The sequence below is a fragment of the Cynoglossus semilaevis genome, chromosome 5, assembly GCF_000523025.1.
Source record: "Cynoglossus semilaevis isolate Cse_v1.0 chromosome 5, Cse_v1.0, whole genome shotgun sequence".
In the NCBI taxonomy this organism is placed as follows: Eukaryota; Metazoa; Chordata; class Actinopteri; order Pleuronectiformes; family Cynoglossidae; genus Cynoglossus; species Cynoglossus semilaevis.
The window spans coordinates 12363115-12390801 of NC_024311.1; the positions used below are offsets into that span (position 1 = coordinate 12363115).

At 41.0% G+C, this 27687-nt stretch overlaps 1 protein-coding gene and 1 long non-coding RNA gene across 14 annotated transcripts in view; one reads left to right on the top strand and one right to left on the bottom strand.

Annotated features, from left to right (window-relative positions):
- Nucleotides 1-594: 594 nt before the first annotated feature.
- LOC112487014 (uncharacterized) lies at nucleotides 595-15085 on the bottom strand. The gene is made up of 3 exons (XR_003049691.1): nucleotides 15006-15085; nucleotides 4971-5107; nucleotides 595-1150 (listed from the first exon to the last, which is right to left on the bottom strand). It is a non-coding gene; the product is annotated as an uncharacterized LOC112487014 (long non-coding RNA).
- A 147-nt stretch (nucleotides 15086-15232) lies between these two features.
- LOC103379113 (transducin-like enhancer protein 3-B) overlaps nucleotides 15233-27687 on the top strand; it is a 28468-nt gene continuing 16013 nt past the window's right edge. For 6 of the 13 annotated variants that reach the window (XM_025055487.1, XM_025055491.1, XM_025055488.1 and 3 more), the window contains exons 1-7: nucleotides 15233-15670; nucleotides 16934-17150; nucleotides 17740-17840; nucleotides 18093-18156; nucleotides 19889-19933; nucleotides 25223-25285; nucleotides 25743-25847. In XM_025055487.1, the coding sequence (XP_024911255.1) occupies nucleotides 17127-17150; nucleotides 17740-17840; nucleotides 18093-18156; nucleotides 19889-19933; nucleotides 25223-25285; nucleotides 25743-25847 (402 nt within the window). In that variant the 5' untranslated portion in view covers nucleotides 15233-15670; nucleotides 16934-17126. The remainder of the gene's footprint in view (nucleotides 15671-16933; nucleotides 17151-17739; nucleotides 17841-18092; nucleotides 18157-19888; nucleotides 19934-25222; nucleotides 25286-25742; nucleotides 25848-27687) is intronic. The other 7 variants (XM_025055489.1, XM_025055490.1, XM_008310554.3 and 4 more) reach the window with 3 other exon arrangements.

A 27687-nucleotide genomic window follows, 5' to 3' on the forward strand; every position in this document is an offset into this window, starting at 1 on the left:
CAGCAGCCAATCACTGCAGTCGCCTGGTGAAGGTGGGGCTCCTCCCTCGACAGTTTGCCAAGCAACCATTCACACGTACAACCAATTAAGAGAGAGAGCAATTGACCAAATACTGAATGTTGTTATTGAAAACTGCAGTACCTGGCTAAACCTACAGGGGGTATCCTCAAACTTCATACAGAAAACCTATGACTCATTAACAAAATAATCATAAAGATAATACAACATTCACAAATCACTTTTTATGGCTCTTGTAAATTGTGGGCGGAGCCATGAAACTGTGTATCTAATACACCGTGGACACACACGTTATCATTTGCACACACACACTGCTGACCTTGAAATACAATGTCAACTGGCAGCATGTGTTTGTTGAGGCTTCAACTTCAGGACTGTGTCAGACCAGACTCACGGAGGTCAGTAAGTCTCTGACTGACATGACAGGCCGACTGACGGCTGGTGACTGGGGTGTTCAGGACCGTGGACTGATGAACTCTGTTGAGGACAGTTCCTGTGTAGATTTGTTTATTATTGTATTATCTTTTACCAAACAGCATCAGCTTCTGGTCGGGGACATAGTGTAGATTTGTTTATTATTGTATTATCGTTTACCAAACAGTGGTCGGGGACATCATTTGCGAACCCACAGACATCAGAGCACGTCGTATGATCTGCATTCCGTGAGGTGAAGGAAGGAGTGTGTGTGTGAGTGTGTGTTTGTTTTAATGTTCTTCAGCATATTTCACGTTCCAGTGGAGGCAGTGAAGCAGCACTGCCTCCCTGGATCTGTTCCAACTGGACCTCTGTCAGATTGAGTGACCTTGGCCTGACAGAAGTCCACTGGACCGTGTGTGTGTCACTGTGATTGTACGACCATGCACGTGTGCGATTATGTGTGAATATGGGTGGATGCACGGGCGTGTGTAGCGGTGGATGTCGGCCGTCCGTCTGTATGTGGATGTGCTAGTGTACGTAGAAGTGTGTGCAGGTTTTTCGCCGATCTCCCAGGGTAGCAGTCCATCTTGACAGGCTGTGCAGACCCATCACATTGGTGTCACGCCACTCCCTCACTTGGACAAGTGATGGGAGAAGTCCAGAGGGAGAGAGGGAGGGTGTGAATGACAGAGTGAACAGCAGATCAGAATGAACCCTACAGAAAAAAGTGGAGAGAGGGAAAAAAACTTAGACTCTACCAAAGAAATACACATAGATCTGCAGCATCTAGAAACTGCAGCAGTTGGACTGGAATATGTTCAGGTTTCCTCCAATAGAACGCGGTTTAAGAAATCCACTTTAGAGGAAAATATATGATAAAGCAAAAGAGGAGTATACATGAGTAACTGGTTATGTCTGTTTACAGTAGTTGTTTGGGCGACAAGAATGGAAAATGATGATGCCTTTAGCTCGTATCGCAACCAGAATAAGCATTATATACAGTAAATATATATATGTATGTGTAGAAAAATAGACCTAAAATAACAAACGAAAACCTAAAATAATGACACAATATTAATTTACAAGATATATGTAAATTTATTGCACAGATAAGCAGAATCGCACAGGTCTGGATGCAGTATTAGTATTTAGCCGCAAAGTAAAAGTAGTGGTGTCAAACTAATGAATGAACGGCGATAATTAATTTGTTGAAAAGGATAAACATTTTAATGCATTTTTATGTATGGGCAGAATGATGTGCACGATTCCAGAATTCCTACCTGCTGTCCCTGCAATATACAGGAATATAGTTTGTCATATTTAGTTTATCAATTAGGACATCTGCGATCGCAAATAATGATTAATCATGAGTAATCCATGGTTATCCTTTGATTAATCAGATTCGAAATAAATAGTTTTATCGGCCTGGTTGATCCCCTCTTTCCAGACAGATATTCCTGTTTCCCATGTGTGATGTTTGACCTGCTTCACCCAGCACTACAGCGCTAACACAGTAATAATTTGCAAAATTGCGCTGGGCTTGTCTTCATGACTTCATTTCCTTTTGTGGTGCTCCGTCGCTCAGCTGTGAATGTGATCAGTCGCTGGTCCAATTATGTTCAAACCCAACCTGTCAGGGCTGTTTGGGCCTCACTGTCTCTGGTTAGCTGAGACAGTGAGGAGACTCTGGGCCTGATCAACGTGTCAGCTGCTGCTTTTAATCAAACTATCTCCAGGTTGGATCTGGACTTTGTCATCAAATCCTTTAAAAGGTTGGCCATCTGAAGCACACGAGGAAAATCTCCTGGATGTGCTTGGCTCTCTCAACCTTCGCTAACAATGTGGAACACAGATGGTCACTGTTGGAGGAGAACCGATTCTGCAGCTCCACAATGCTGTTGATCGGTCCAATTGTTAGAAAACAAAAACTGTGTTTTATAAAGGATAGTGTGTGAGAGCCCAGCAGTGTGTTTATTAGATATTGTCTTCATCAGTGTCCCAGTACGTCAGGACAAGTTCATTTATTTACAGCCTAGATGTTAATACAACGCTGCTGTCGGCCATGTTGTTTTTGAGTTGTTTGCTTTTGTTAGCATCCTGCTCTCACCTGCCGGACATTTGGTGAGCAGAGGGTCGGGGACATTTATTAACCAACAGACCTCACAGTCGGACGACTGCGTCTTTGTGGAGTTGTGGCACTTACTTACTGATAGTATTGTCAGATTGAAACAACACGTACTCTTGTGTATTGCCGACTGTTAGATGAAGGTACTTCCAGGTTATACCAGGTGAAAAGACGAGGTGAACAACACGTTTTCTCTTGTGAATCCTAAATTCTGCCTTGTTGTAAAAGCGTATGTCTAATTTCTGTGTTGATCAAGAGCAAAACAACATTGTGGCCCTGTCTTCTTTTTCTGATTAGATTACATATGAACGAAGGGTCGTTTGATCTGATACTCAGGATCAGTATCGGTTCGATATTGGCCATAATTTCACGATCCATATGTCTGAATTGAACAAATATTTCAGATTTTCGGAAAAAACTTTTTGAAGTTGAGTTGACATTCTGTTGGTCATGACACAAGGAAGTTTTAAACTATTCCAATGTGATTGGCAGCTGCTGGTTCAGTTTCTTGAAGTCAACCTCTACTCATATCTGAATGACAAATCCTTTATATTCTGTTGTAATATAACGTAGCTTCTACAGCTATGAGAAAGAATCCCGGACCTGAAGGAGGTGGTTGTTTTTTGAGTGAGTGTCTTTTTTCTTCACAGAACTATCTTTAGTTTATAAGGGACTACTCTTCATTTCTAGTTTTTTTCTAAGCGATGCCACAAAGAGAATGAAGTAAAACCTGTTCATCTGAAGCCACTAAAGTTTGGTGGTGTGATCCCTGAGAGGCTGTTGCACACGTATCATCTTGTCGTCTCAGGCTAAGGAGACGTAACGACTCGCAGAGTTGCTCTGTCATTCGCTAACAACCACTTGAACCTCGCTGCCAAGGAGACCCAGGTACTCCCCGCATCCCAATTAATGAGAGAGAGAGGCTTGAAGATGCTGCTCTTGACTCTGGCTGTGGCAGCTTAATTGTAATTTTGGTGAGGCCCTCTGGCAACAATCTCTTCTACTTGACAGCTCTGTGCTTGTGTTGTAACTAATGGATCTCTTTGCATATTCATTAGGCTACAACTCAATCCACTGTACCACAGTAGTGTGTGTCTGCTGAGACGCCACAGCTGCATTTATGGTCTCGGTTTATGAGCCGTTTTCTGCCATTTTCAACATGTTTTCATGTGAGTGAGTAGAAAAACTCTGGGTGTTGACAAACACATTCACAGGAGACAGGAGCGGATCATCAACCCTCCGCAGTGTTTATGGACTCTAACTGTTCGCCAACCTCGCTGGGTTCTATGCAGCTTTTCACCAATTGAATCAGCTGGTTTACCTCAGAGTTCTTGTACAGCATTTTGATGTTATCATCTACGTCAGCAGAATGTCTTGACATCTAAGGATTCAAGGGCAATTATGAGGCCAAAGGTTACGATTATGACATGAAAAAAACATTTTTTTTAAATTGCCAATACCTAATCTAATATAAATGTTGATTTAAAAACACATTTAAAACAGTTATATTTCACACCCACTATTAAAGAACCAAGACCCAATAATAATTCTTCATGTGTTATTCCTAATGCGGCCTCCAGGACTTTAGGTCAGTCTGATTGGACCATTACTATAAAACTAATGCAAACAGGAGCAGTAGTGCATTAACATTAGTCCGTTAAATGTTTATGGATGAATACTCTTCCCTGTTCAAGTTCTGCTTCTTATTAACATATGATTTGATCAGACGAGAGCTAAGTGCAGCCTCCAGCATGAATAATGCATGTCTCAGACACCTTGTCCTCCACGTTCCCTTTTCCCCTAAAAGCTTTTCCTGGGAGGCTACAGTGGAGTGGACAGCAAAGCAGGATAAAAAGTTATTTTGTTCAATGAGGTGGTTACAAATTATGAACAACTCATTACACTGCGGTGGCCTTTTATAGAGCAGTAACACAATCACACATGCAGGATGGATCTCTGGGGGAGCTGTTGGAATTTGCTAATAGCACTCTGTCAATGACAAACTGAATTACATTAAATTTCCCTCAGGACCCAAACCTCATTAATACTTCAACGTGTTCCAGGTGTTTGGGTTTTTAATACAATATTTTTCTGCTCTGTTAGCTGTAGTTTTCACCATCTAGGAAAATACGCAGAACATACAGTGATAGAAGGACTGAAAGAACACGCAGTATTTTACACAAAACTATTCTTCCTCCAAAAACTCAACTGTGGAATGGAATATTTGAAAACGCTAGTCAGGAAATAGTTAAGAAAATGGTTAAATGTATGAAGTGAATACTAAATACTCTGATAAATGTATGAAGTGAATACTAAATACTAAGTATTCAGGAACTAAGTATTCCTTCAAATCAAGCCAAAACATGGTTGGAGAGTGGTGAGTGATCTCCCCCCACAGCAGGAACCTCACCAGAGTTTCCACGGTGGTCCTGGTGCATGGAGTTCTAATGTTCTCCTCAGTGAGGTGTGGGGTTCTCTCCAGGTTCTACAGTTTCCTCCACCAGGATTCACAGGATTAGGTGGAATTTGAACAGTACACGGTGGGTACTATGAAATGGAGTCAAAACAAACACGTTACAAGAGGCAAAAAGTTAATGACGAGATAAAATCACATAGACAAAAAACCCCCCATGTTTTCTCAAGAAAAATAACTGTGATAAGAAACTTTCCAAAGACTTTTTTATTTTTTGTGACTAAGTCAAGCATCTTGACATGTTATTAAGTGTGAGTCATAGACAGATGCGGTGGAGAAAGTCTGGTAATTTTGCTAAATAAAACATTGTTCAGAATCAGATAATAAATAAAACAATCTAATAAATAATCTAAGTTATGCATTCTTTCTGTGCGGCCCGGTACCAATCGACCCATGGACTGGTGCTGGTCCGCGGCCTGGGGGTTGGAGTCCACTGTCATGATCATGTAAGATTTGCATCTGAATTATTCCCATATATGTGTATGGTATCTCTCATACATGTAGACATCAGTCAGTGCAGTAGTATACTTGTAGTAGTAAACACGGTGTAGAGGTCAGGACGGCCAACCATAGTTTGAGACAAGGAAACATAAACTTTTCCATGAATGTTGACAGAGGTTTAGTGTCCATGTAATGGAGCTGAATGAATTACCATCAGTTCCTCCTGCAGGTCTGAACCCACGGAGCCTCTGCTTGGACAGAGTGTTGTCAGCTGTTTGGAAGCTGCAGTGTCAAAGACAACCACTGTGCGGGCCAGCACAAGTTTCCCCAGTGGCATCATCAAATCCCTACAGCTCGACTCCCCACTTTGCTTAATATCACTTGTCAACAACTGCTTTGGGTTCAGTCGTGGCCTCTGGTATTCCAATCAGTCACTATTATGAGCGAAACAGCGACTCTGGCCCTCGGGCCCATGCTGCATGTTGGCACCTGTTTGTTTAGTTGTGTGCCTGCACTGCATTCCCCCTCCAGCAGGGAGCAGTACATTCTGAAGGACACACCTATATTTGGTGGTGTGTTGCTGCCCTCTGTCTCTATTTTCTCTCTTTTTCTCTTATTTCTGGATGAAAATCTTTACTAGTAGATAGGCCCAGCAGGTGGCAGTGATGCAACTCTACTGTTGCTGATGTAAGTGTGTGTGTGTATGGGGGTGTTAAGGATCACCCCAGAGGAGGATACTCCCTGTTGAAGTATTATATATGTTTGTGATTCTGTACTTCTATTAGACTTGGGTTCGATGGTATACAGCTCTATGCAGCAGGTGTTTTTACCCTTGGTCTGGACCCATGTTTCTAGTTGCCAGTCATGATAATCTAATAAGACAATGTCAGCTCAGGAACATGTCATTAAAATGTCATGTCTCACATCCAATGATTTTATTTTGTCATCACGCTGATGCTCAAAGTCTGGTCCACGTCAGACAGGAAGTCCGTGTAGTGCCGGCAGCAGTGATAAGTGGATCACAGCAGAGTTGTGAGTGTGTGCTGCGTGGAAACCTGAGAGCACGATGTCAGCATGTTAGAGGTGAGCAGCAGAGGGAGCAGGCTGTTACACTGAAAACAGTACTTTGGTACTGACAGCACCCAGGTTTTTACCACGAAACACTTTGTTTTTTTGTGTTAATGACACACAAAGCAGGCGTGATGCTGATGGGAAACCTGGACCGCTGAGCCGAGGTGAAACTCATGTTTCCTTCTGCTCTGCCTGAGCCTCTGTGATGCCACCTATTGATGGTTGAAGTCCCACAGAAGCTTGAAATGATTGTGTTGTCAGGAAAATGAATATTCTGACATCAATTAGTAGAGTCTGCTACCAAAACACCACATGATGAGTCGGCACAATAAAGCCCATAATGCAGATCTACCTTTGGAACGAAGGACAAGCTCCTTAGTTTTAACATTATGTCAAAGGATTGGTGCTGTGTTGATAACATCGACCAACCGATATTAGCATCATTTTGGTGTATTTGTGAGAATCGTAATCGTTTTCCTCTGATGAAATGAAACCCGATAATGTAAATGACTGGGTTTTGCCCAGATGATGTGACTTAACAATAGTTTTGAAATCAAAGTGAATTATTGTCATTGTGAAACTGTGATTATAGCAGTATCAGCATTGGTTGATAAAATCTTAAATTATGCGTTTGGACAATATCAGCATATTGGATATTGGCAAAATGTTAGTACTGTTGTGTCTTTGTAATTACTACAAATCTGCTGTTCTCATTGAGCAAAAACAATTGTACACATCATCACACATTGTACGATCTCCCTAAAGATGATGAAAATATGACGCGTTGATCAAGAACTGTTGTGTTCCTGATTACGTATTGTTTGTTTTTATACACTACATGTCTGGAAATGTTTTTTTTACCATATTTCTATATATTATGTGATAGTTATTGTCTTCCTCCTGCCTCTGGGAATGGAGCTGAAAATGAGCTAAGATCTATTAGCAACAATCTGCTGCAGTACATCTGCACAAATACATCAAACCAGTAATAAACCCCCTCAGTGGGACACATTTAGAAAATATTGGAAATAAAATTATCTTTGTGTCCTAGCCTTGTTCCCCCTTCCCTCACTTTGGGAACCAGAAGAGTCAGCAACTAGAGATCGACGTTGTATTGTTACAGAGTAAGAACTCTTCACCTCAGTTAATCACTGCGATCTTCAACATGACAACATTGAAGATGAAGTTCTTATTAATAAGCAGGGCTTTTTAAAGGTCTTCATCAAACAGTCTTCATCCATGTTGTTTGTTTTTTTCTTCACTTTCCTCCTACAGTCGACCTCTGTGATATTGTAATACTGCGCTGCCTTCGTTGTTTTTCCTCCTCCTCCTCCTCCTCTCTCTTTAATTTCGTCCCCATGGCTGAAAAAAAAAAATCAATGTGAATCTTCCTAATAATCCACAGTCACCAATTTCTCTGTGATTACATCAGTGATGTCGTACTTTCATTTCCTTGAAGAACATGTGATAGTTTCTGGCGGTATTGCTGTGGGTGGAGCAGGGTAATTAGAGCTATTGATCTGACAAAATGATAGCGTTCACCTGCTGCTGAAGGGCATGTGCTCAGCAGGCCCCGGCCTTATCTGATGACCCATGAAATCGATGGCCTTGCTGCAATCTCCCAGGTGATTTACCTCATCCCATTTATCTCACTGGGCTGAACGAGTCCACATTCATGACAACAGCACACCAGGCCCTGCACACACACACACCCTCCTCCCCACAATCCCTTTCTGTACTGGTATCAATGCCACATGATCTTTCTGGTTGAAAATGTCACATCCGACCTACAGTCCAATGTAAGAGACTGTGTTGTTTCAATGCTGTATTTTCCTTCCATTTGTGTACTGGGCACCAATACTGATACTTGTTCAGGTTGTATTTTAATGAATGAAGTGGAAGGCAGTGTTCTGTTGGTGCCACAGGTCTGTGACCACACCAGGAAGGAAAACACAGTCAGTTTTATCTTCCTCTGTTTAACAGAGCTGGATTGGAACTGTCATCAAACTGACAGTGACGTCACATTAGACAAGGCATGGGCAAACTACGGCCCGGGGGCTGGATGCGGCCCACTTGGCTTTGTAATCTGGCCCGCTAAACTTATCCAAATTATGTTATTAATTTATATTATTGTTATACTTCTGCCTTTTTGCTCCATCAATCTGCTCCTGACCGAGCCCCCCATCAAATTCTATGGCCCGCGGGTCAGAGAGTTTGCCCACGCCTGCAATGGACAATAGAGCAAGAAAATGAAGGATGTGAAGAAATAACTTAACTTTCTGCATGGTTGCTTTCTAGATAACGTATTAGAATTTGTATTCCACAAACAGAGATGTGTCTGTGTGTGTGTGTGTTAATGGTGAGTTCTGTCCTGTGTAATATATATTTGTTATATTTTTATATTTTATACTTAACTGATAGTATAGATCATCATTTCTAACTAAACCAATATAGTTTTCAGATGACACATACAGAGTCCTCGACCTCCTTCCACTACTGTGCTCTCGCCCACTCTCCAGCTGAAGGACAGACAGAGGGCGCTCTGTTGACCTGCCTTTTACAGCAGCCACTCTGACGGTAATCACCAAAACTAACAGCGGCCCACTAAATAGCCTTATGTTGGTCTATAGACCCGGTCATAATGAGTGGTGACTAATGAGCGTATTAATGACAGAAAGCAGCGGAGACACAGTCGTTCTGAATTCATTAACTCTCTGCAGAGCAGCCTGACTGGAAGGCCCCATCGTGTTTCTCTGATCAACAACTGTGGAGTCATTTTAGAACCACAACAATCGTTCCACGTGCACAACCACTTCACATGTGTGCACGGGAAAAAAGGTCCAGAGAAAACAACATCACTACAATTAACGTGCTAATATTTTTAACCATTCTGATTGCTGTGCAGATGTAACATCGTGTGAATGGCTGCTGAGGTCAAAGAGGTAGAAAGTGAAATGGATTTATTCACAGCTAAATATAAAGAAGTCCACCTAACTTCAACCTAACTTCAACCATCTTCTTTTTATAAAGAAGTCCACCTAACTTCAACCTCTGACCTCCTCCATCTTGTCCTCTGTCTCTTCTTCTTCATCATAATTACACATTTCTTCTTCTTCTTCTCCTACATCTTCCTCTCGTTCTCCTTTTCTTCGTGCAGATGTAACATCGTGTGAATGGCTGCTGAGGTCAAAGAGGTAGAAAGTGAAATGGATTTATTCACAGCTAAATATAAAGAAGTCCACCTAACTTCAACCTAACTTCAACCATCTTCTTTTCATCACTGTAGAGTTTCAGGGTTTTTTGCCCAATAACAATTTCCCTCCATGTTTGGGTTTTGGAACAGAAACACCAGTCTAATTAAACGCCCCAGACGAGTGCACTTCTTCTTTTGATTACACTCTTCAGAACTTGTCATGGCAGAGCAGCTGCCTGCGTCTCACCCACTCTCCTGCATCCCTCCCTGGTGTCTCCCTCGTTTCGTTCTGCCTGGCAGTTTTATCCCACACTCACATCTCGATCTAACCCCTGAATTCATCAGCAGCAAAACTTCGCCCTCCGTCCCTTTGATTTGCTTTGATCTCCTACTGTTGTATCTGTCCTGGTCGGCCGTGATGAAAATGTCCACTTCAGTTTGGGACACTCTATAGTTGAGCAGAAATGATTGTCCTGGTGGTGGAAATAGTCACATATGAAGAGAGAACCCACACTGGTGCCGGAGGAAATGCTGTCGGTCGAACAGTTGCTGGCGCTGTTGTGCTACATGTCACACCTCTGATACCAGAATGCTACAAAGCTCTGTTAAATCACACAGTGGTGCAGCAATACGCCGGCTTATTTGGTTGAGTGTAAACACAGCATAAAGAGAGTGTTCTGAACAGCAGTGGAGCAGGAACTGTGTATCAAAGGGACTATTGATACTCTGAGAGCGTTTGCTTATGTCTGCAGCCACTTCCACACACACTAGCTTCATTGTGACCGGGTATGTTTCTTTTCATGGCCTGAGCTCTGTGTGAAAGCACGTCAATGATCCAGAGTCAGTGGCTGCTCCACAATACTGCTGCGACCAAGCCACCAATCAAACTAGTGTGGACACAGGCCGCGGTATTCAACCAATGAGAGCGAGTGGGACGTTGGACAGAGTGTAGATGGATGTGTTGAATAGAAGAAGCATTAAGTCTGACGGATTCTGACACGTAAACAACTTCACAAAGGTGAGATTAGTTCCACTCCAGGCGGAGACACTAATCACTGGAGGACTGTTGAGGAGCTGAGCAGTGATGTGTTCACAGTCCAGACCACATATCACAGGAACAGCGTCATGTCCTGACACAGTCCGTCTCCGTTTGACACTGTGGACTTTAAAAAGTCAAGTGAACCTGCTGTCTCTTCCGGCTCTTTCCGTCCACAGCAGTGGTTCAGTGGAAAAACATCACGACTTCACCACAGAAGCTGTGATATTTCTACCAGTGGAAGGAGAGTGGAGGAGGTTTGAGTCTGAATTCTCCACAAAGCTATTGAAAATATACACTCACCTATATTGATTATGGTCCGGATGTGACTTTGTTTTTATAGGGTTTTTTTTTTTTTTTTTTTGCAGGGACAGTTAGAGTCCAATGGGGGCACTCTTACGCCTATGGGAGTGGAGAGAGCCAATCAATGCTCTGTGAAGAATTAAAACCACCTCTGCAAACAGCCTCAGTATTTATGTAGGGCCTCAGAGTGGACGAGTCTCACAGCGTCTGGCTTCCCAGTGCAAATAAACAGTGCAGAGGTCTACGAGGTGGACCAGAGGTGAAGCCCACTCCTTTGTTGCCCACTGATCGAGGCCACTCTCAAATAGGTAGGATGAAAAGTGTGTGTGTGTGTGAGAGAGAGAGTGTGACATATCCACAGTTCTCAGATGATATGCTTTGCATGTGGTTCTTGAACCAAAAACTCAGGCCTCGCAAACATGCCAGGTCTCAGATAACCCACGTCCTCACACTGGACCTACACAGACCAGACTAACAAACTGACACGGTGCCGCTCACCAATGATCCTGCAACGATCAGAAACCCTGCTAAGCTAATGGTGGACACTTTGACCGGCAGTCTACACATGTGATGAACCTTCTGTTTAAGTCAGTCAGTGAATTAACAACACAGTATGGTAACTTGACTAAATAAAAAAACAGATTTTCATTTTGATAAAACAGTTCATCTGAGATTTAACATGAGCCTCAAAGGGCAGTACCAAAGGGACTAGACTAGTTCGAGTGGCATTACAGTGACATTAACTGACCACTGTTGTAGTAAATATATGAGAACTGTCCACCACAGGTCAACATGCTCAGAGAGACACGGTTTAAAGCTGAAACCTTTGACTTACAGTAAGTGTCTCTGAAAAACAAGAGGGAAATGTAGTGTTTGGGTCATGATGAGGAAATAAGCTCAGTGTCAAGCGCTGAAGTTCCTCTGCTTTGTGCAACAAAACACCCGAGACCACACAGGGCTGCAGGGCAATTCTGTTCTCTCTCTGCAGATTCCTAGAATTTGCAAGTATCTGTTTTCAAAGGTCAAATGACTGAGAGAGGAAATTATATCAGCTGCTGACGTAGTTAAAAATGTGTTAATTTTTTCAAAGACTAAATGATAAGGTTGTTAAGGTGATCATTTACGTCCAAGTGAAACCTTTGTGTGTAGTTCAATTTCTTTTGGTGTTTCTACACTTAAAGCTAATTGGTATGTTGTAATGACATGTACTGACCACACAGTGCACCTACATGCAGAATTTCTATCACACAATCACAATTCTTACCGAGACGCTACATGCCTTGCTCAGGGACACGTCGTCATGTTGAGATGGTTCTAAGCCAACTGGCTTCAGAATAAAACTTCATGTATGAGATTCCTCATTCGGCTTTTCTTTATCTTCAAATACTGTCTTTTTTTAGTTTAAGTTTAAGTCTGCTATAAATGTAGGAAATAACAGAGTTATAAAGTCCTCATGTTCTTATTTGAATCAATATGTCACATTTTATCATGTTAAAAATAGAATACAGCTAAAAAATACTGTCTTTCCTGCAGATTGTAACTTTATGTTTGCTGTTCTGTTTGACAGAGCTACATTGAAGTCTCCCACCGTGTGTGTAGCTAACTGTCATGTCCTCTGAACATGAGTTATTATCCCAAATCATGTCAGAGCATCTGCAGAAGGAATCCATTTGTTGCCAAGCAACAGCCAAAGCTCGCAGCATGCTATGCTACACCAGTGTTTCATAGAGGAGAATGTACTTCTAGAATCTGGTCACTCGTTTTTGGACAATAACATGAATATAAAGATGAAAAAAAAAGCATTACAGAAGTGCTATATTTAGATTATTGTTTATAATAAAAGAAAAAATTATCTTATTCTAATTACAAATTCAGTCAGTTAGAGTCTTTGGGGAACGTCTTTAAAAATGTAAATGTAAAAAGATGAGGCAGGAGACGAGTAACTGGTTTCCAAACTTAGTGAAAGCTGCATTTCCAGTCCTACTTAAAGTACAGGTTATTGCAGCAGCTAATTGTCAGGTGGCGAACGTTCTGTGCGTGTATAGTTTAGGGTTACAGTGAGTTTAATCTTTTTAAACTTTATGTTACTAACATTATTAGTAACATCTTGACAACCTGTTTCAGCCGTCACTTTTACATTTGGTCACAAAATAAAGCTTAGTTATATTTAATCTTACTAAAAATTCGTTTTTTGTATTGGTTTATATTTATGTATTTATAATCATACATGTGTACAGATGATGTGGTGTGCTGTTTTGGATAGCATTGTCTTATTTTGCATGAAATTTGCAAAGTTAGCAGCAGCATCCCAGAGATGCTACATATGCTAGCACACAGTTAGCATTTGGCACTGTAGCAGCATTTCTAGATAAATCCTCACCTCTTCAAAGTTAAACTAAACAAATTCAAAATTTGCGTTCTCTCTCGTCTTCTTTATATTATGTGCAGTTATCATATGAAAATAACCAAATAATGAAATAAAATCAGTTAAGAATACATCCATAGGGATGAGGAAGTACACGAAAAGTAGGTATTTAATGGACGAGGACAATTCAGGTGACAGTTTGTGCAAATGCAGTTACATGAGAATTCACGATGTTTGACTGAGGTAAAATAAAAGCATTGTTTTGCGAGAAATTATTTTACGGTGAAAGGTGTGTTTGTGTGTTTGTTTTGTGTGTGCGTGCGTGAGGTGGGGGAGAGGTAGGCAGGGGAGGAGGCGGGAGGGGGATCAAACTGATATTTAGCCCCTACTGGCTTTTTTCCCTCCCTGCTTTTGTTTTATGCAAGGCTCCTTTTACCACATGGTAGTGACAGATTGTTTGAGCTGAAAGGAAAAGCCATTCGAAGCTAATTAAGCAGCCATTCCAGGCACTATTCGCAGGCAGGAGGGAGAGTAGCACAGGCATTTGTCAGCGCCGTACCCAACGTGGTTTTAATTGACAGCACGGGCTCCAGACTGACAGGTTTTTCTTGCGCTCAGCCAATCAAAAGAAACAGAGGAAGCCAGGTGTAATACGATTGGCTAAAAAGAAGTGGGAAGGACAGAGGAGACGCTGTGGTCCCACGTGGGGCTAAAAACGTGATTGGCTGAAATTTTTTTGAAGCTGGAGCTGTTGCTGTACCTTATGCTGCTGATAGAAAAACTTGTAGATGTTTGAGGTCTCGTTAGAAACTGGTCGATCAATTTAAGTCACTCAGAGGCTACTCTGGAGTTGTAGATTAAAAGGATTTCATCACGTCTCCATACATACGGTCTTGATTTTTTTATATAATCCTCCATTGTTGTCTTCATAGAATAAGGAAGTATTTTCTGCTTTGTTTTGCATCTTTTCTTTTATAGACTGTTATCAGAACATGTTGTTATCTTTGTTTTGGCTTAAGAGTAGCTTCAGTTATTAAAACCTAGTGGACTGGGTACATTCACATCTTCAATGTTTGTTACAATTCACTCTTTATATTCTCTATGGACTCCCCTGCACCATTAGCTGAGTGTGCTAGGAAAATAGTATTGTTACATAGAAGTCTAAATCTTATAACAAAGATACACACACACAGGAAGTGATATATTTAGTGTTCACTTGTGCATTGAATATATATAAAAAATCACATTAGGGTAGACACAACTGAGACAATGAAGAACCATCAAATACTCACACTGATGTTTATGGTTATTTCTGAAACCAGAAAATATTAACTTATGTTTTATCAAAAGACATTACTATCCCGTATTTGTTGAATGTATCGATTTAAAGGCCTCATCTCTTGAGAGAAAAAAAAGAAAGAAGAAAAGCAAAATCATTGCATCGATCTGTAAGACATAGTAAATCATTTTAAAATATAATTTTAAATTAGCATATCCATACACAATGACATTTAAAGTACACACTTTCTAAGCAAAAACATTGGAACAGTGGCTGCAGCTTACCCGAATATCAAATTATTGCCTTTGTTTTGAACAAGTTGTTGAACGCAACTGCATATCCAAAATGGCGAACGGATGAGGTCACATTCAGCCAACCAATGGTGAAACCGTCTCGGTGTTGGACCCACGTGGGATCCTTGCGATGTGATAGGTTAGATTTTACGGCAAACCTGATTGGTTATGCCTCCCTCCCTTTCTCGACAGTTGGGTGCTCGTGTCAGTGAACAGTCTGTGTGTGGTACGGCGAGCGGCGGAGGAAACTGGGTACACAAACTAGTGGTGTATGTCACAAACGGCCGACATTTTCTAAAAAAGAAGACAAAACATTTTCCTTTCACGTGCTTCGAAATAACACACGGGGTTACTAGAGGATCCTTTTCGACCTTCTTTGAAGTTCTGTGCTATCAACGGCTCGCCCCTATCGAGGGGTTTCCAACGGTCGAGCGGACGGAGAGACGCTCTCCGCCGCGGGTCACCGAGGATTTTTTTTTTACAAGACTCTGAAGAGGAAGACGAAGTGGAGGGAAAATAGGAACTGCGACGGACATTCATACAACTCCACTTTGACGGACACAAGGCGAGGATATCGAGTTTTGTGCGTGGATACTATATTATTCCCTTTTATTTTACCTGTACGGAGGAAAAGAGGAGTCGGAATCGAGACAAAGGTAAAAGGAGCAACACGGAGAGGCGCTAACGAGACGGGTGGAGGTGGAAGTAGTGGTGGCTTTTTATGGCAGTAGCTCCTTGTTTTCTTCATCTTCTCGGACCAGTGAAACAAGCCCTTTGTGGTGTACGAGTCGTTAGATTTACAAGACAAAAAAACAAAGCATCACTTTGGGCACTAGGGTGCGATCCAGAGGTCTCAACTTTATAGTAAATTGTGTTCACGTTCGACTGCCAAGGCTTTTATTCCTACTGTTCTGCACATTAGGGGTAAGACATGGAGACTGGGCGCAGATAACGAAGAAAAGTATTGGAAAAAAAGCCACGAGGCAAACTACAGATTTGGCACCATCGTGATCTGCATTTTTTTCCTTTTAGTTTTATATTCGATAAAGCATGCGATTATTGAGCGTTTTACGTATGTGTTTAACAAAATACTTAAACACGGTAAGATTTTTGTTTTGCTTTACTATTGGTTATATTTTAACTATCCGAGAGGAGTTCATATACAGAGCATATTAGATTTGTACGAAAGAAGAAAACTCCTGAATATAAATTATTCTTATGACTAATTTAGTAGTGGATCAGATTATTGAACTCTGGATTCCTTGCGTTAACCTTTGGTTCCTTTGTCCGATAAAAGTCTGGGTAAAATGTGTACAGTCTGTCCCCAGGTTCTTGTGTTAACCACTGCTCAAACTACCTTGAAACGCTTGTTTCGTAAATTTGCTATTAGTTTACAATAGCCAGTGTTTTCCACAAGGATACATCGTGTGTAGACTATCACAGGCTAAAATCAGCATTCGAGTTGAAGGCAACGGACTGACTCACAGTCTCGTGCACATTTTATAGAAACATTAAACAAACAATTTTTTTTGGAATACTATAAATTAAAATATTGCCCAAAAATGTCATAACCCACAATAATCTGGACCTTTTAAAGTACAGGAGAAGAAAAAACATAATGATGTTGCTGTTGTTGTGCAATCACTGAAAATATTCAGGCTAAGCTATGTGGTAATTCAAAATAAAATGATAAGAATGTGTGATTACCAATATAAGCTATGTGGTAATTCAAAATAAAATAAGAATGTGTGATTACCAATGAGACGTTTGCCAATGTCAGAAACTACAATCAGTTTGTTGTCATTGAGTTCCAGTTTTACCCAAATGTTTATTGAAATAACGTCAGACCATAAAGATTTCAGGAAATGAGACGTCCTGCCTTCCCTTTTTAAAACTTAGCCCATTATCTCTGTGTTTAGGTACCAAGGAAAGACCGTCGAGGTGTCATAGGTCTCGTGCCTAGGGTCTGTAGGTGCAACCCTAAGCCAAGAACACATTTTTGTCAACCACCTTACACTGGAGAGGTGGTGAGTGCGATCAACCACACCTTTACTGAGACTACAGAAACAACAGAATAAACCACACAAATTTCCTGGTGAAAAAAGTCTCGACATGTATCCACAAGGCCGGCATCCGGTAAGTAGGAGTCTTTGTGACTGTTTGTAAATTGATGAAACTGCACCACCCTCTTAAAACAGCCTAATTAGCTTGTCAAAGTGGAGCTTACTGATCCACACCTTACTATTTAGAGTCTGCACTTTACTGTGAAAAGGAACTGCGGGATCATGTTGATTGGCAACAAGATCAAAGGTTTTGGTTGTACGGGGAAAACAGTTCATCACCTTCTTCTGGAAACCAACTATTTTTCTTCTATTTTACTTTTGTTTTTTTTTCCATTTGCATGTTTTGTGTTGACGTTGTGTTACTCCCTGCTAGACCAGCATTGAAATGCATTTACTTCCTAACTGTCTTCAGTTTACATTAAACAACGACAAAACACTTAATCTTGGCCTATATTATGAGTGAGAGTAGCTGTATAGAGGGCAAACCATCAGGAAAAAAGAAACCACATTTATTAGCAGAGGAAGGAGGGGGGATGAGGGGGTGGGGCAGAGAGAAAGAGAGAGGTGAGAGCAAGAGAGAGAGAGAAAGAGACATTGGATTATTATCTTGGCTCTGATGGTAGTATTTACACCTGCAGTATTTCCAACCTTGCACTTTTCAGGCACCTCATCAGCCAGGTCAGCCTGGCTTCAAGTTCACTGTGGCAGAGTCGTGCGACAGGATCAAAGATGAATTTCAGTTCCTGCAGGCCCAGTACCACAGGTAATGATCAGTTTACAGTAAACAACACTGGCTTCCTTTTAGAGAATAAGAAGAGAACAGTGTATTTATTTGGTTTCATTTTTGTTTAATGTCAAGTGGCAATTCATTATGTCACATTAATTCTGTTTTTGCCCCAAGCCTGAGTTAAATATTGTTTTGGCTGTACACCAGAATCAATATGTTCAGATCTGAGTATGTATTGTTAAACTATCACCGTAAATCAAACACCTCTTGTCTTCCCTTTCCTTGTAGTCTTAAAGTGGAATACGATAAACTTGCCAATGAAAAGACAGAGATGCAGCGTCACTATGTCATGGTAAGAACAATTATCATAAATCTATGAGTCTGCCTTAATGCCACTGCCTCCTTTTTGCCCCAGGTGAGCAGACACAGGTGGTGGATCCCTGTTGTTCTGCAGAGGCCTGGTTGGTATTTGTTTAAACTTGGTCCTGTTCACTTAATCACGTTTTTATCGGAAAAGGGGGATAAGGTGGGTGTGTGTAGGGGGAAGCAGAAATTTTGGAGGGGGTCAAATGTCCAACTATTGATTGTGCTTTGAGACACCCCCCATGGCTCTAAGGCCCTCTTTATGACCCTCTTCTACCCCTCCCTAACACACCCAACATGACCCTCTGGGGGTTAATGACTGGCCTGCTGGCTTTGCACATAAATCAGAGGTTTTCTTGAAGCCTTTAATTTTTCAAGGTAGACTATCCGGTCGTTGAAACCTAAGGACACACACATGCATGGGTTCCTCTGATATTTGTCAAAATCCTGCCATTTCTAGTATTGTAGAGATAACAGAAGGCTTGTTGGCACAGGTCGTTTCTTTTGAAGGTATTTTTTATCAAAGAAGAGCGGCAGATTCATTGTAAATCTCTTCCAGAACTGCAATCAAATTATATTAGTTGAGCGCTCCCTGCTAATCAGATAGCCACAATAAAATATGTGCTAGTGCAACACAACTTCAAAGAGTGCACTGAGTACAAGGGAAAAGAGCAGCCTAGGTCTGATGGTAAATTTAAGTTGGACCTGGGTCTCTGAGCTTTTCTTGTTATTATGTGCATGAAGTTAAACTACAGCACTTTGCTTCCTTTTTCCTTTTTCTGCGAGGAAGCAGAAGGTAGTGGGAGTTGCTATGATAAATTAAAATTGTTAACAGTGCTTAAGGTCTCAGTTTGCATCTGGTGGTGGGCTCACAAGCTTTTGGCACACTACATAAGATAATGTTGTTTTTAATGATAGCATTGGCTTAGTTTTAAAAGCCACACACACTGCCTGTGCTTAAAAGTTGGCAGGAGTCAGTGGAAGTCAGTGGAAGCTGTAGCCAGCCTTCGTGTTTACTGTGGCAAAAAAAGTATATAAAGTTTTTATACCCTTTAGTTTATGTATGTGTTTTTTAATTTTTCTACTCTCTCAAATAATTAGGCGATCATAATTGTTTCAGTCAACAATCCTAAAAATTAGCATTCTACTGATGAAAGACACCAAAAACTGCCTTTATTATACTTTATTATAGGTGGCACTCACAAATAAAACAATTCCAATCTATACCAGTATTTCTGCTCTGTTTTTGCTTAAAATAGACCTTAATCCTTATAGTCTTAGATGTGACTCAACTTCTCAGTCGTAAACATCTGCTGCGCTCAGTCCTACAGATTTGAAGTAATTACAGCTATGAGACAAATTTCCGGTTGTGCGTTCTACACTGATGGCTTGAAACATGAGTTTTATTTCATTGATTAAGTCTGCATAGGAAACAAATATGAAGTAGTGTGGGTGTGGCCTTAAGACTCCTATTCCTACATTTATAAGGTCTACAGTCTTTTGTCCATCTATAATAATTGTACATTACAGCTTAATGTGAGAAAAATAATCCAGAAAAACTACAAGTCTAGCATCATGAGCTAAAACTGTATTACTGAATCACAGAGTCTTGAGAAAATTGACTAGCTTTTCTGGAATACACATGTATAGATAATAAAGAGCAATGTTTGAAAATGTGCTTTCTGTTTTATTATTGACGTGCACCTTCCTCTGTCTTACAGTACTATGAGATGTCCTATGGGCTCAACATTGAGATGCACAAGCAGGTATGTAGCCACATTAGAGGCATTGTGTGTATTTAGTAGAAACACTGTGGTATGCCCTGTTTATTGAGCAATACAAAGACATGCACACGCACACCCAACCTTACTTTCTGCCCTCACCCTTAAATGTCTGTTGTTGGAGTACACATCAGAGCTTCCTGTAGTGAAAATGCTGACAGGCTAAACAACAAGAAGGGCACATTGCCTGATGCGGATGGTTTGATAAGATTAAAGCAAAGTATTTGGCAAGCAGTCTGAGAGGATGTGTGTTTTTTTGTGGGTTGTACTTTGTGTGTATCTCTACATGTTAACATGTCTGCACAATTCTGCCACTGCTTCCCTAAAGTTCCAGGTATACTAAAAGCTTATTACTTCAGCTGCTGGCCAATGTCATGCATCACCCTGCAGTAACCAAATCCATGCAAATACCAAGGGCAAAAATACCTTTTAACCACCCAAGGAGCAACAGCCAACCAGTTTAATGTTGATGGTTTCTGCGTTTATCATGTTCAGAAGCTGTGGGAATCTTTAGGTCCCCCGTGAGTTCTTTGTCGGAGCACATGTCTGATGAGTTTTTGAAGTATATATCCATTTTATTTGTGGTTATGCTGCCACACATTACTTTTTATGACACAGGACATCAGTGGACTGTTGTTGTTCTCGGGCTGTAGCTAAAGTTTAACTATGCTCATTGAACCTTTCAAGTGACAAGCTTTGCCTCTATGGCATCTCACCATCCGACTGGCACAACTAAGCTTATTGAGTAGTAATAGTAGAGTGCTGTGTATTGGTGCCTTTGTTTAAATAGGGACAATCATTTCTGTTTCAAATTATTTGGAAGAAAATCGAATCAGTGTTCACTGGTAACATGGGTTTTTGACTGGTTGGTTGTTGTAGTCGTAGCTAAACCAGTATGTCAGGATTGTGCTACATTCATTGCTGATCACTTTCTTTGATTGACATTAAGAGTTTGCTGATGGCAAATTATTTTTCTCCAAGTAAATCATGAGGGTGTGTCATTAGTTATGAACGGAGTTAGTCAACCTACAAATCAGTTTCTACAGCAGGCTCAGTCCCAGCAGTTTTTTTTAATAGTGGTGCTAATTTTTGATATTCTGTACTACTCAATAATGGACATTTATACGCATTTAGTTACTTTTGTGGCTGTTTTGTGCAAAAGTCCCAAAAAATTATGTGATAATGAGAAATTTGTCTATTTCTTGTGTCAAACAAATGGGACGCTAATTGTTAAGACCTTGTGTCTACATGCAAAGGCACTAAAACAAACAATTACAGCTCAGCTTGTCAAAACAAATGATAGTGCTTATCTGGATGGAAATGTTTGTGAAAACTGTTTGTGATAACTAAAATATTTGAAAAAGTGATCTTTGCAAATACTCAGGTGCAGACACAGCACTAAGTGCAGCCCAGGATTCCATGTCAACACCATCTTTTTAGGTTGTTGGATGACATGTTTTTCCAATAATCTTCTGGTACTTTATCATTCCATCTTTTGTGTGTTTCTGTGTTCATTGCACATAGACATCTCTGAACCCTTATTTCTCCTTTCCCACCTCCTCTATGTGCCCTAATGTCTTTTCATTAATATTCCCTTCGGTTACCTCACCAAAGTGGTGAGTTTGATGGCCCATGTGTTATTGGTCATTTGATATGATTTAGGAGGGTGGAGGTCTTGTCTGGAGGGTGGTAGAGAGACAGAGAGGCTTCATGGCTCTGTGATCCAGAAGGTTAATGACAACAATGGGAGTGAAGCCCATACACAACAACACATAAACAGGTTTCAGATCAGAATAATCTCACTGGCTCTTATTGGAGGAAACTCTGTGGTAATGGATAGACAAATTCTTAAAATTATAATTAAATTATTTGGTTGATTTATGATGTATAGCTGGATGATGGAAAATCAGGGGAAAAGGGACGGCTTCATACATACATGTACTTATAAGTATTCCTGGTGTACACATGGTAACACTGGGAGTCTCTTTACACAAACACAGTAATTCAACTTCCAACAGATGCTGCTTCCTGCTGTTTTGAATGGTTGCTAGCTAAGGGATTGTTCGGCTGCTAGGGGGTAATTTGTTCTGACAGTGTCTCTTATTATGGCAGCGACTACAGGGTGGGGGTAATCACCCTTGGTTGCTGTCAATAAGTGATTTTAATTAGCGCAGCTCATTAGGCTGCCTCAGCAACGTGCCCTGCTGACACTGTGGTGTGGGTGTGGTGGGTGTTCCTTTGTTTTTCACCACCTCACTGTTCTCTGTTGCATTGCGTTGGTATCTCTGGTACGTTTGCCCATATTTTGGTCTTAGCTCTTAAATGAACCTAGAGAAAAAAATGAATGCAAGGAATAAAAAAGATGGTGTATTCAAACTGTTAGTCCCACATTACATTATCTACCCTGCCATGTACTTTACCTAGATGTTTTAGCGGTGGCCATTTTTAACCTTACATGTTCTCACCTCTTCAACAAATGATGACAGCAGGGAAAGTGCTTTATCAGAGCGTCATGTCCGTTTCCTGGATAGAGGAAGATGATGAAAGGAAGAGCAGAGGGAGAGTGAAAGAGATCTTGTGCAAATGAATAATTTATACAGGATTCCTGGAATTGTTTGCCAAGGTGATGATGGCCGACCTCTTTCTAAGCCAAAACAAACTGACTCTGAGAACACATACACAGTCTCTCTAGGGAGGTTGACGGGGTTAGTGTAGGATGTGAGACATGCTTTATTGTGATAGCCAGTCTTGAATTGCACCTGGAGCAGAGTTACACAATAAGTATCAGGATATTAGTGTGTGTGGGGGTGCTATCTAAAGCAGTCATAATTGACGTGTGTGTGGGTGGGGGTGGCACGGGGAGGTGCGGGGTGTTGCTTAGATATAGCAGTATATATCAGTACATACTTATTGCATAATTTAGGAACTAAAATCCTGAAATTTTAAAGTAATCGGTTTGAAAACAGCCCATGTATATCCACCCTGAAGTGAAATACGTGACTTAATTTCAGTGGTTAAAGTAAATGACACCTGCGTGCAAAAATATTCCTAATGCATTTGTAATGAGCCAGGTACCGTTAAGTGCCACTTTCACCTTCTGCTTTGGTCTAGAAGATAATTCACACACAGCCATCTCTGGCCCTCTCCCATCATAGGCCACTTGTTTTCCTCACCAATTGAATTCTCGTCAGAGACTCTGCTCCCCACTTGGGGGCTAATGCCTGCAGAGAAAAGCAGCCAAATGGCTTTCAGTGCATCAGACGGATGCAATAGAGAAATGGCCTCTCCAAGCTGCAGTGCTGCTAGACAACTCTGAGTACCTGTAATTGTGGAGCTGCAGTGAAAAGTGCTGCCTCAAAGGGTCTCTGTTTTCAGAGATTTCAAGTGTCAATAAACTTTCTCTAGTGTCAGTCTCTGCTCCTGAGCACTGTGGAAAATTTTGCCTGAAAAGTAAAATTGCTGCAGTTGCTGAATGCTGCAGGGCATTGAATGTAACATGGTATGTTTTTCACCAATAAATGTGGCAATCAAAATGTAAAAGCTGTCTGACTCTATGGTTCCTCAACCTAAAACTAGAAAATGACCAATTAATCAGACGTCCTCAAATGTCACAGAGAAAAACCTGTTTAGTATCATTAGTTTACAGTATAATTTTAGAAGTGAAAAGACATTTGGTACTCCCCTAAGTGTTTACGTCAAACCATGTACGGTCTGTTTATAAATCGGTTTGTGGTGAGGGTTTGTAATGTTGCCTCTCTAATGCAACAGCATACTCTGCTTCTGTTCTCTACTGCACCTCATGTTGTTCCCTTTGCAGCCATTTCCAGAGAAGTGGTGTAATAGTGAAACAGCCTCATCCCTCTGTGTGGCATTGTACGCAGCCCAGGCTAATGATGATGCTTTATGAGTCTCTGTAGAGCTTCCCCTTTCTCTGTTCATCATCCTCTCTCTCTCTCTCTCTCTCTCTCCAATAACCCGCTCCCAGCCCATTTACTGTGCAGCCTCATCCCTTCTCCCAGTTATCCCTCATTAATTTCCCATGCCAATCAGATCAACAGGCCGAAAATTCAATTTAATGACCTGTCTCTGTGCTGCTCCTTATATGATTTTACAGGCGGTTCTGGTCAGGGCCCCAACCCAATTTACATAACGATCAGCCGTGCTGGGCAGTGTTGCCCCAGCAACAGAAGAGGAGGAAGATGGGAAAGGAGAAAGAGGAAGGGGGCGGGCACAGCTGAGAGCAATGGAGATCAGTATGGGGGAGTGTGCGGAAGCTGTAACCAGAGGAAAGAGAGAAAGAAAGCAGGGTATCTAAGGTCAAAGAGGGGGATGTGAGATAATTCTTGAGCAGTGAAGTTCTGTCCACCCTTCTTTTCTTCCAAGCTGTTTCTGTCTCATCGCTTCTCAAATGTCAGAGTGACAAAGGTTGTACAAAAGGCTCCTCCCCCAACCTGTGCCTGTCTTTGCCCTCTTTTCCTTCTACCATCAAACAAGGTTAAAGAGGGAAATGATTGGAATGCAGCTTCCTTTAAAAAGGCAAAAAGAACCTCCTCACCCACACGCACCTGCTCCCCCCCCCCGCTTAATCTCTCAGAATCAATTAGTTCACCTCTCTCTGTTCAGTCAAACCACATTAACTTAGTGTCAAATCACAGGGCTTCTCTTCACTGTTCGTGGTCTCTACAAACCCTGCTTTATTCTCCTGCTTTTTATGCTGTAGTAAAGCAGATTCTAAAAAAAGAGAAAAATGTCTAGAGACATTTAAGTCCGATGGAGGTGCAGTGCTTCCCTTTTACCGAACTGAGCACTGTAAAGTGCTCTATGTTTTGTTGTACCCTGAAGTATCGTCTTTCGTTCCTGGCTAAAATTGCACGGTCGATAGCAAAGATGCCTCTGATAGCTAGGCCAAGAGAGTTGACCCGTCTGCCTCAGCATTCTTGACACTACTCTCTCTGGACTGTAATTATGAAGTATGACCTCATTAGTATGGCCCACTAGACAAATGGTATTAGCATATTTCAGCTTCCTAATGAAATATTGCCTAATAGGAGACAAGAGGTTGGGTCAATTAGAATTGTTCTAAGGCTGCTGTGTAATAGTGAATGCATGTGCACATATGCAGAAAAATGCTGAATACAACATGACATACAAATACACACCCAGTACACCTTCAGTGTTGTCGTTATTAAATGGTCCATTACACTGTAGTGTTGTCTGTGGCTTTGACTTCACTAAAAGACTTTCATTCTAATGTGGTTCTGTCTTCTTCTACAGACTGAGATTGCCAAACGTCTCAATGCAATTTTGGCACAGATTATGCCGTTCTTGTCACAAGAGGTGAGTCTCAACCCAGTTTACTGGAGTTCTGAGTACTGAGAGTTTGTCAGTATAAGTTAAACCCTTCACAACCAGGATGAAAAATTAGTGGCGTGTTGTGTTTTTTGTACACTTGTATTAATCATGAGGCTTGAATCGAGTGGCAACGCAGCCTCACTGAGTAAACATGATAATTAGTTTTAATCACTCCCAATTACTGAAACATGCTGCTGCTGCTCATTCTCCACCTTATTTAACAATCTGTCTAATAAGGGAACGAGTAAAGAATGATAATTATTGATTTGAAACCACATGCTTCTTCAGACAGTACAATAAACATGGCTTAATTTTCAAGGAACTCTAATTAACAATCTTGGCCCTGACAACAAGGTTTAATATAGTATGTATAAATATACTGTATGTACTTAAGTCTTATTTGAATTCTTATTAAAAATATCTGTGCTCTTGTGTATTGCAGCATCAACAGCAGGTGGCTCAGGCTGTTGAGAGGGCCAAGCAAGTGACAATGACTGAGCTGAATGCTATCATCGGGGTACGTGGACTTCCCAATCTGCCTCTCACTGTGTGTATACCCCCTTTTCTTACTTTACTTGATTTGAAGCTAGGGGCAAATCCGTAAGTAAAGAGGAAAATTGACAGCTAGCCTTTTCTAGCATGCCACATTACTTTTAACATGGGCTTCAACTAAAGTTCATCCTATCATGGACAACATGTGAAAGGGCAATAAGTTCAGGGGAGAAATAAAAAAAACCCATCGCATTGAAGCCTGCTTCCATTTTGTTCTTCTGTGGCAAGTGAACCATTGGACTGAACATAAACTAGCAAAGCCATGTCTTTTTTACTAATGCAGATTTGCCCCAGTTTCTAGTGCTGTATTGCTTATTTGAGTTGTAATGTGTTTATTTCAATGTGTACAGTGCTCTAATTTCCCAGGCTGTTGGATATTAAATGTGAGCTATAAGACCAGATTTGCTGCTAACAGACAGATTCAGAGAACATCTGATAAAGAGTTACACTGTCCAGGCATAGATCAGATTAGATCAGGTCCTTCTCAGATTTCACTGTGGCTTCACTCTAATTAGATAAAAGGTTCCAGCCAACAGTTTCTACCTCTGACCCAACAGCAGCAGGAGTCAGAGGCTTAAGGCTTGAGCTAGCTTTCTAACTATATAATCCCTGAACCCATGCTATAAATGTGATTGATTTATTGTATTTGAAAGAGTATGTCAAACCAGGTATGTTTTCCTTTTTAAAGTTGCAGTGGACTTTGGTTGTGTTGATACTAGTAGAGTATTATCTGCATACAGGATGATACATTATTTTGTTTCTACCTCAGTGTCAAATGGACAAGTGGTATTTTTGTGGGCACTTCTAAGTTTTGTTGCACATTCTTGCCTCTGTGACTCTCTATAGCAGGGAATCTGGTCCAAACCCTTGTAACTTCACAAATTCAGAGGAGTTTTGTACAGCTCAATCACGTTTTTGCTTGTTGTGAAAGTACAAGTTGTTTAACCATGACATTGATGTAAGATGCAGTATTTTTCTGTTTTGAATAAGCCATCTTCATTGTTTCATTGTAGAGCTCAGTTGGCCTTCTGACATGTTTTGTTTGTTTACATCCCTGCTAAATTTGAGATACTTTCCACTCACCTCAGATAAAGTTTTAACTTAAACTAAATTTGACACACTTGCACTCTGGCCACATTTTTGTAATTTTACACCTACTTTCATTAAAAAAAAACAATCTTTTTAATTGCCAGTTTGGACCCATAACAATAACCCTTGTTATTAGCCCTGTGTATCAGAGCTTGGTTAGTTGGGAGCTTGTGGGGTAAGGGGTCAACTTCAATGAAAGGTCAATATCAGGATTCCATTAAGGTAAATGAGCCTAGTGCCCCCTGGTTTTCAAGGTAATTACTTCCTATTTCCGCTTTCTTTTTTAACTTTACTTTTAAACTGGCTCATTCAGGCTGTCCATAACAGGAGTCATTATGGACTAACAGGGCCATACAAACCACAAGTCACAAAGAACCGCTGGGATTAATTATTGTGTTGAGGACTTGCTGGTTTCTACTTCCCCACAGAGCTTTCTCATCACAGTCTCTAAACATTCTTGGAGTTTCACAGCAACTATGTCAGAAACTGGGAGACAGACAGATACAGTCTTCATACATTATCATACATGTCAATGTTACCAATTATTATTATTTCAATATTAGAACTTTTTTGAGAGCGATTGAGATCCAATTTGTCAAACCACACCAATACATGTTGGAATTTGAGAGAGAGAAATTGTAGCACTACCTCAACTATTCCCAGTAAATTCCCAGTCACCTAAAACAGACTTTACTACTGTACTTCTTTGCTTTAGGTGACTGACTGTGGGGCGTACGGCTGTTCAT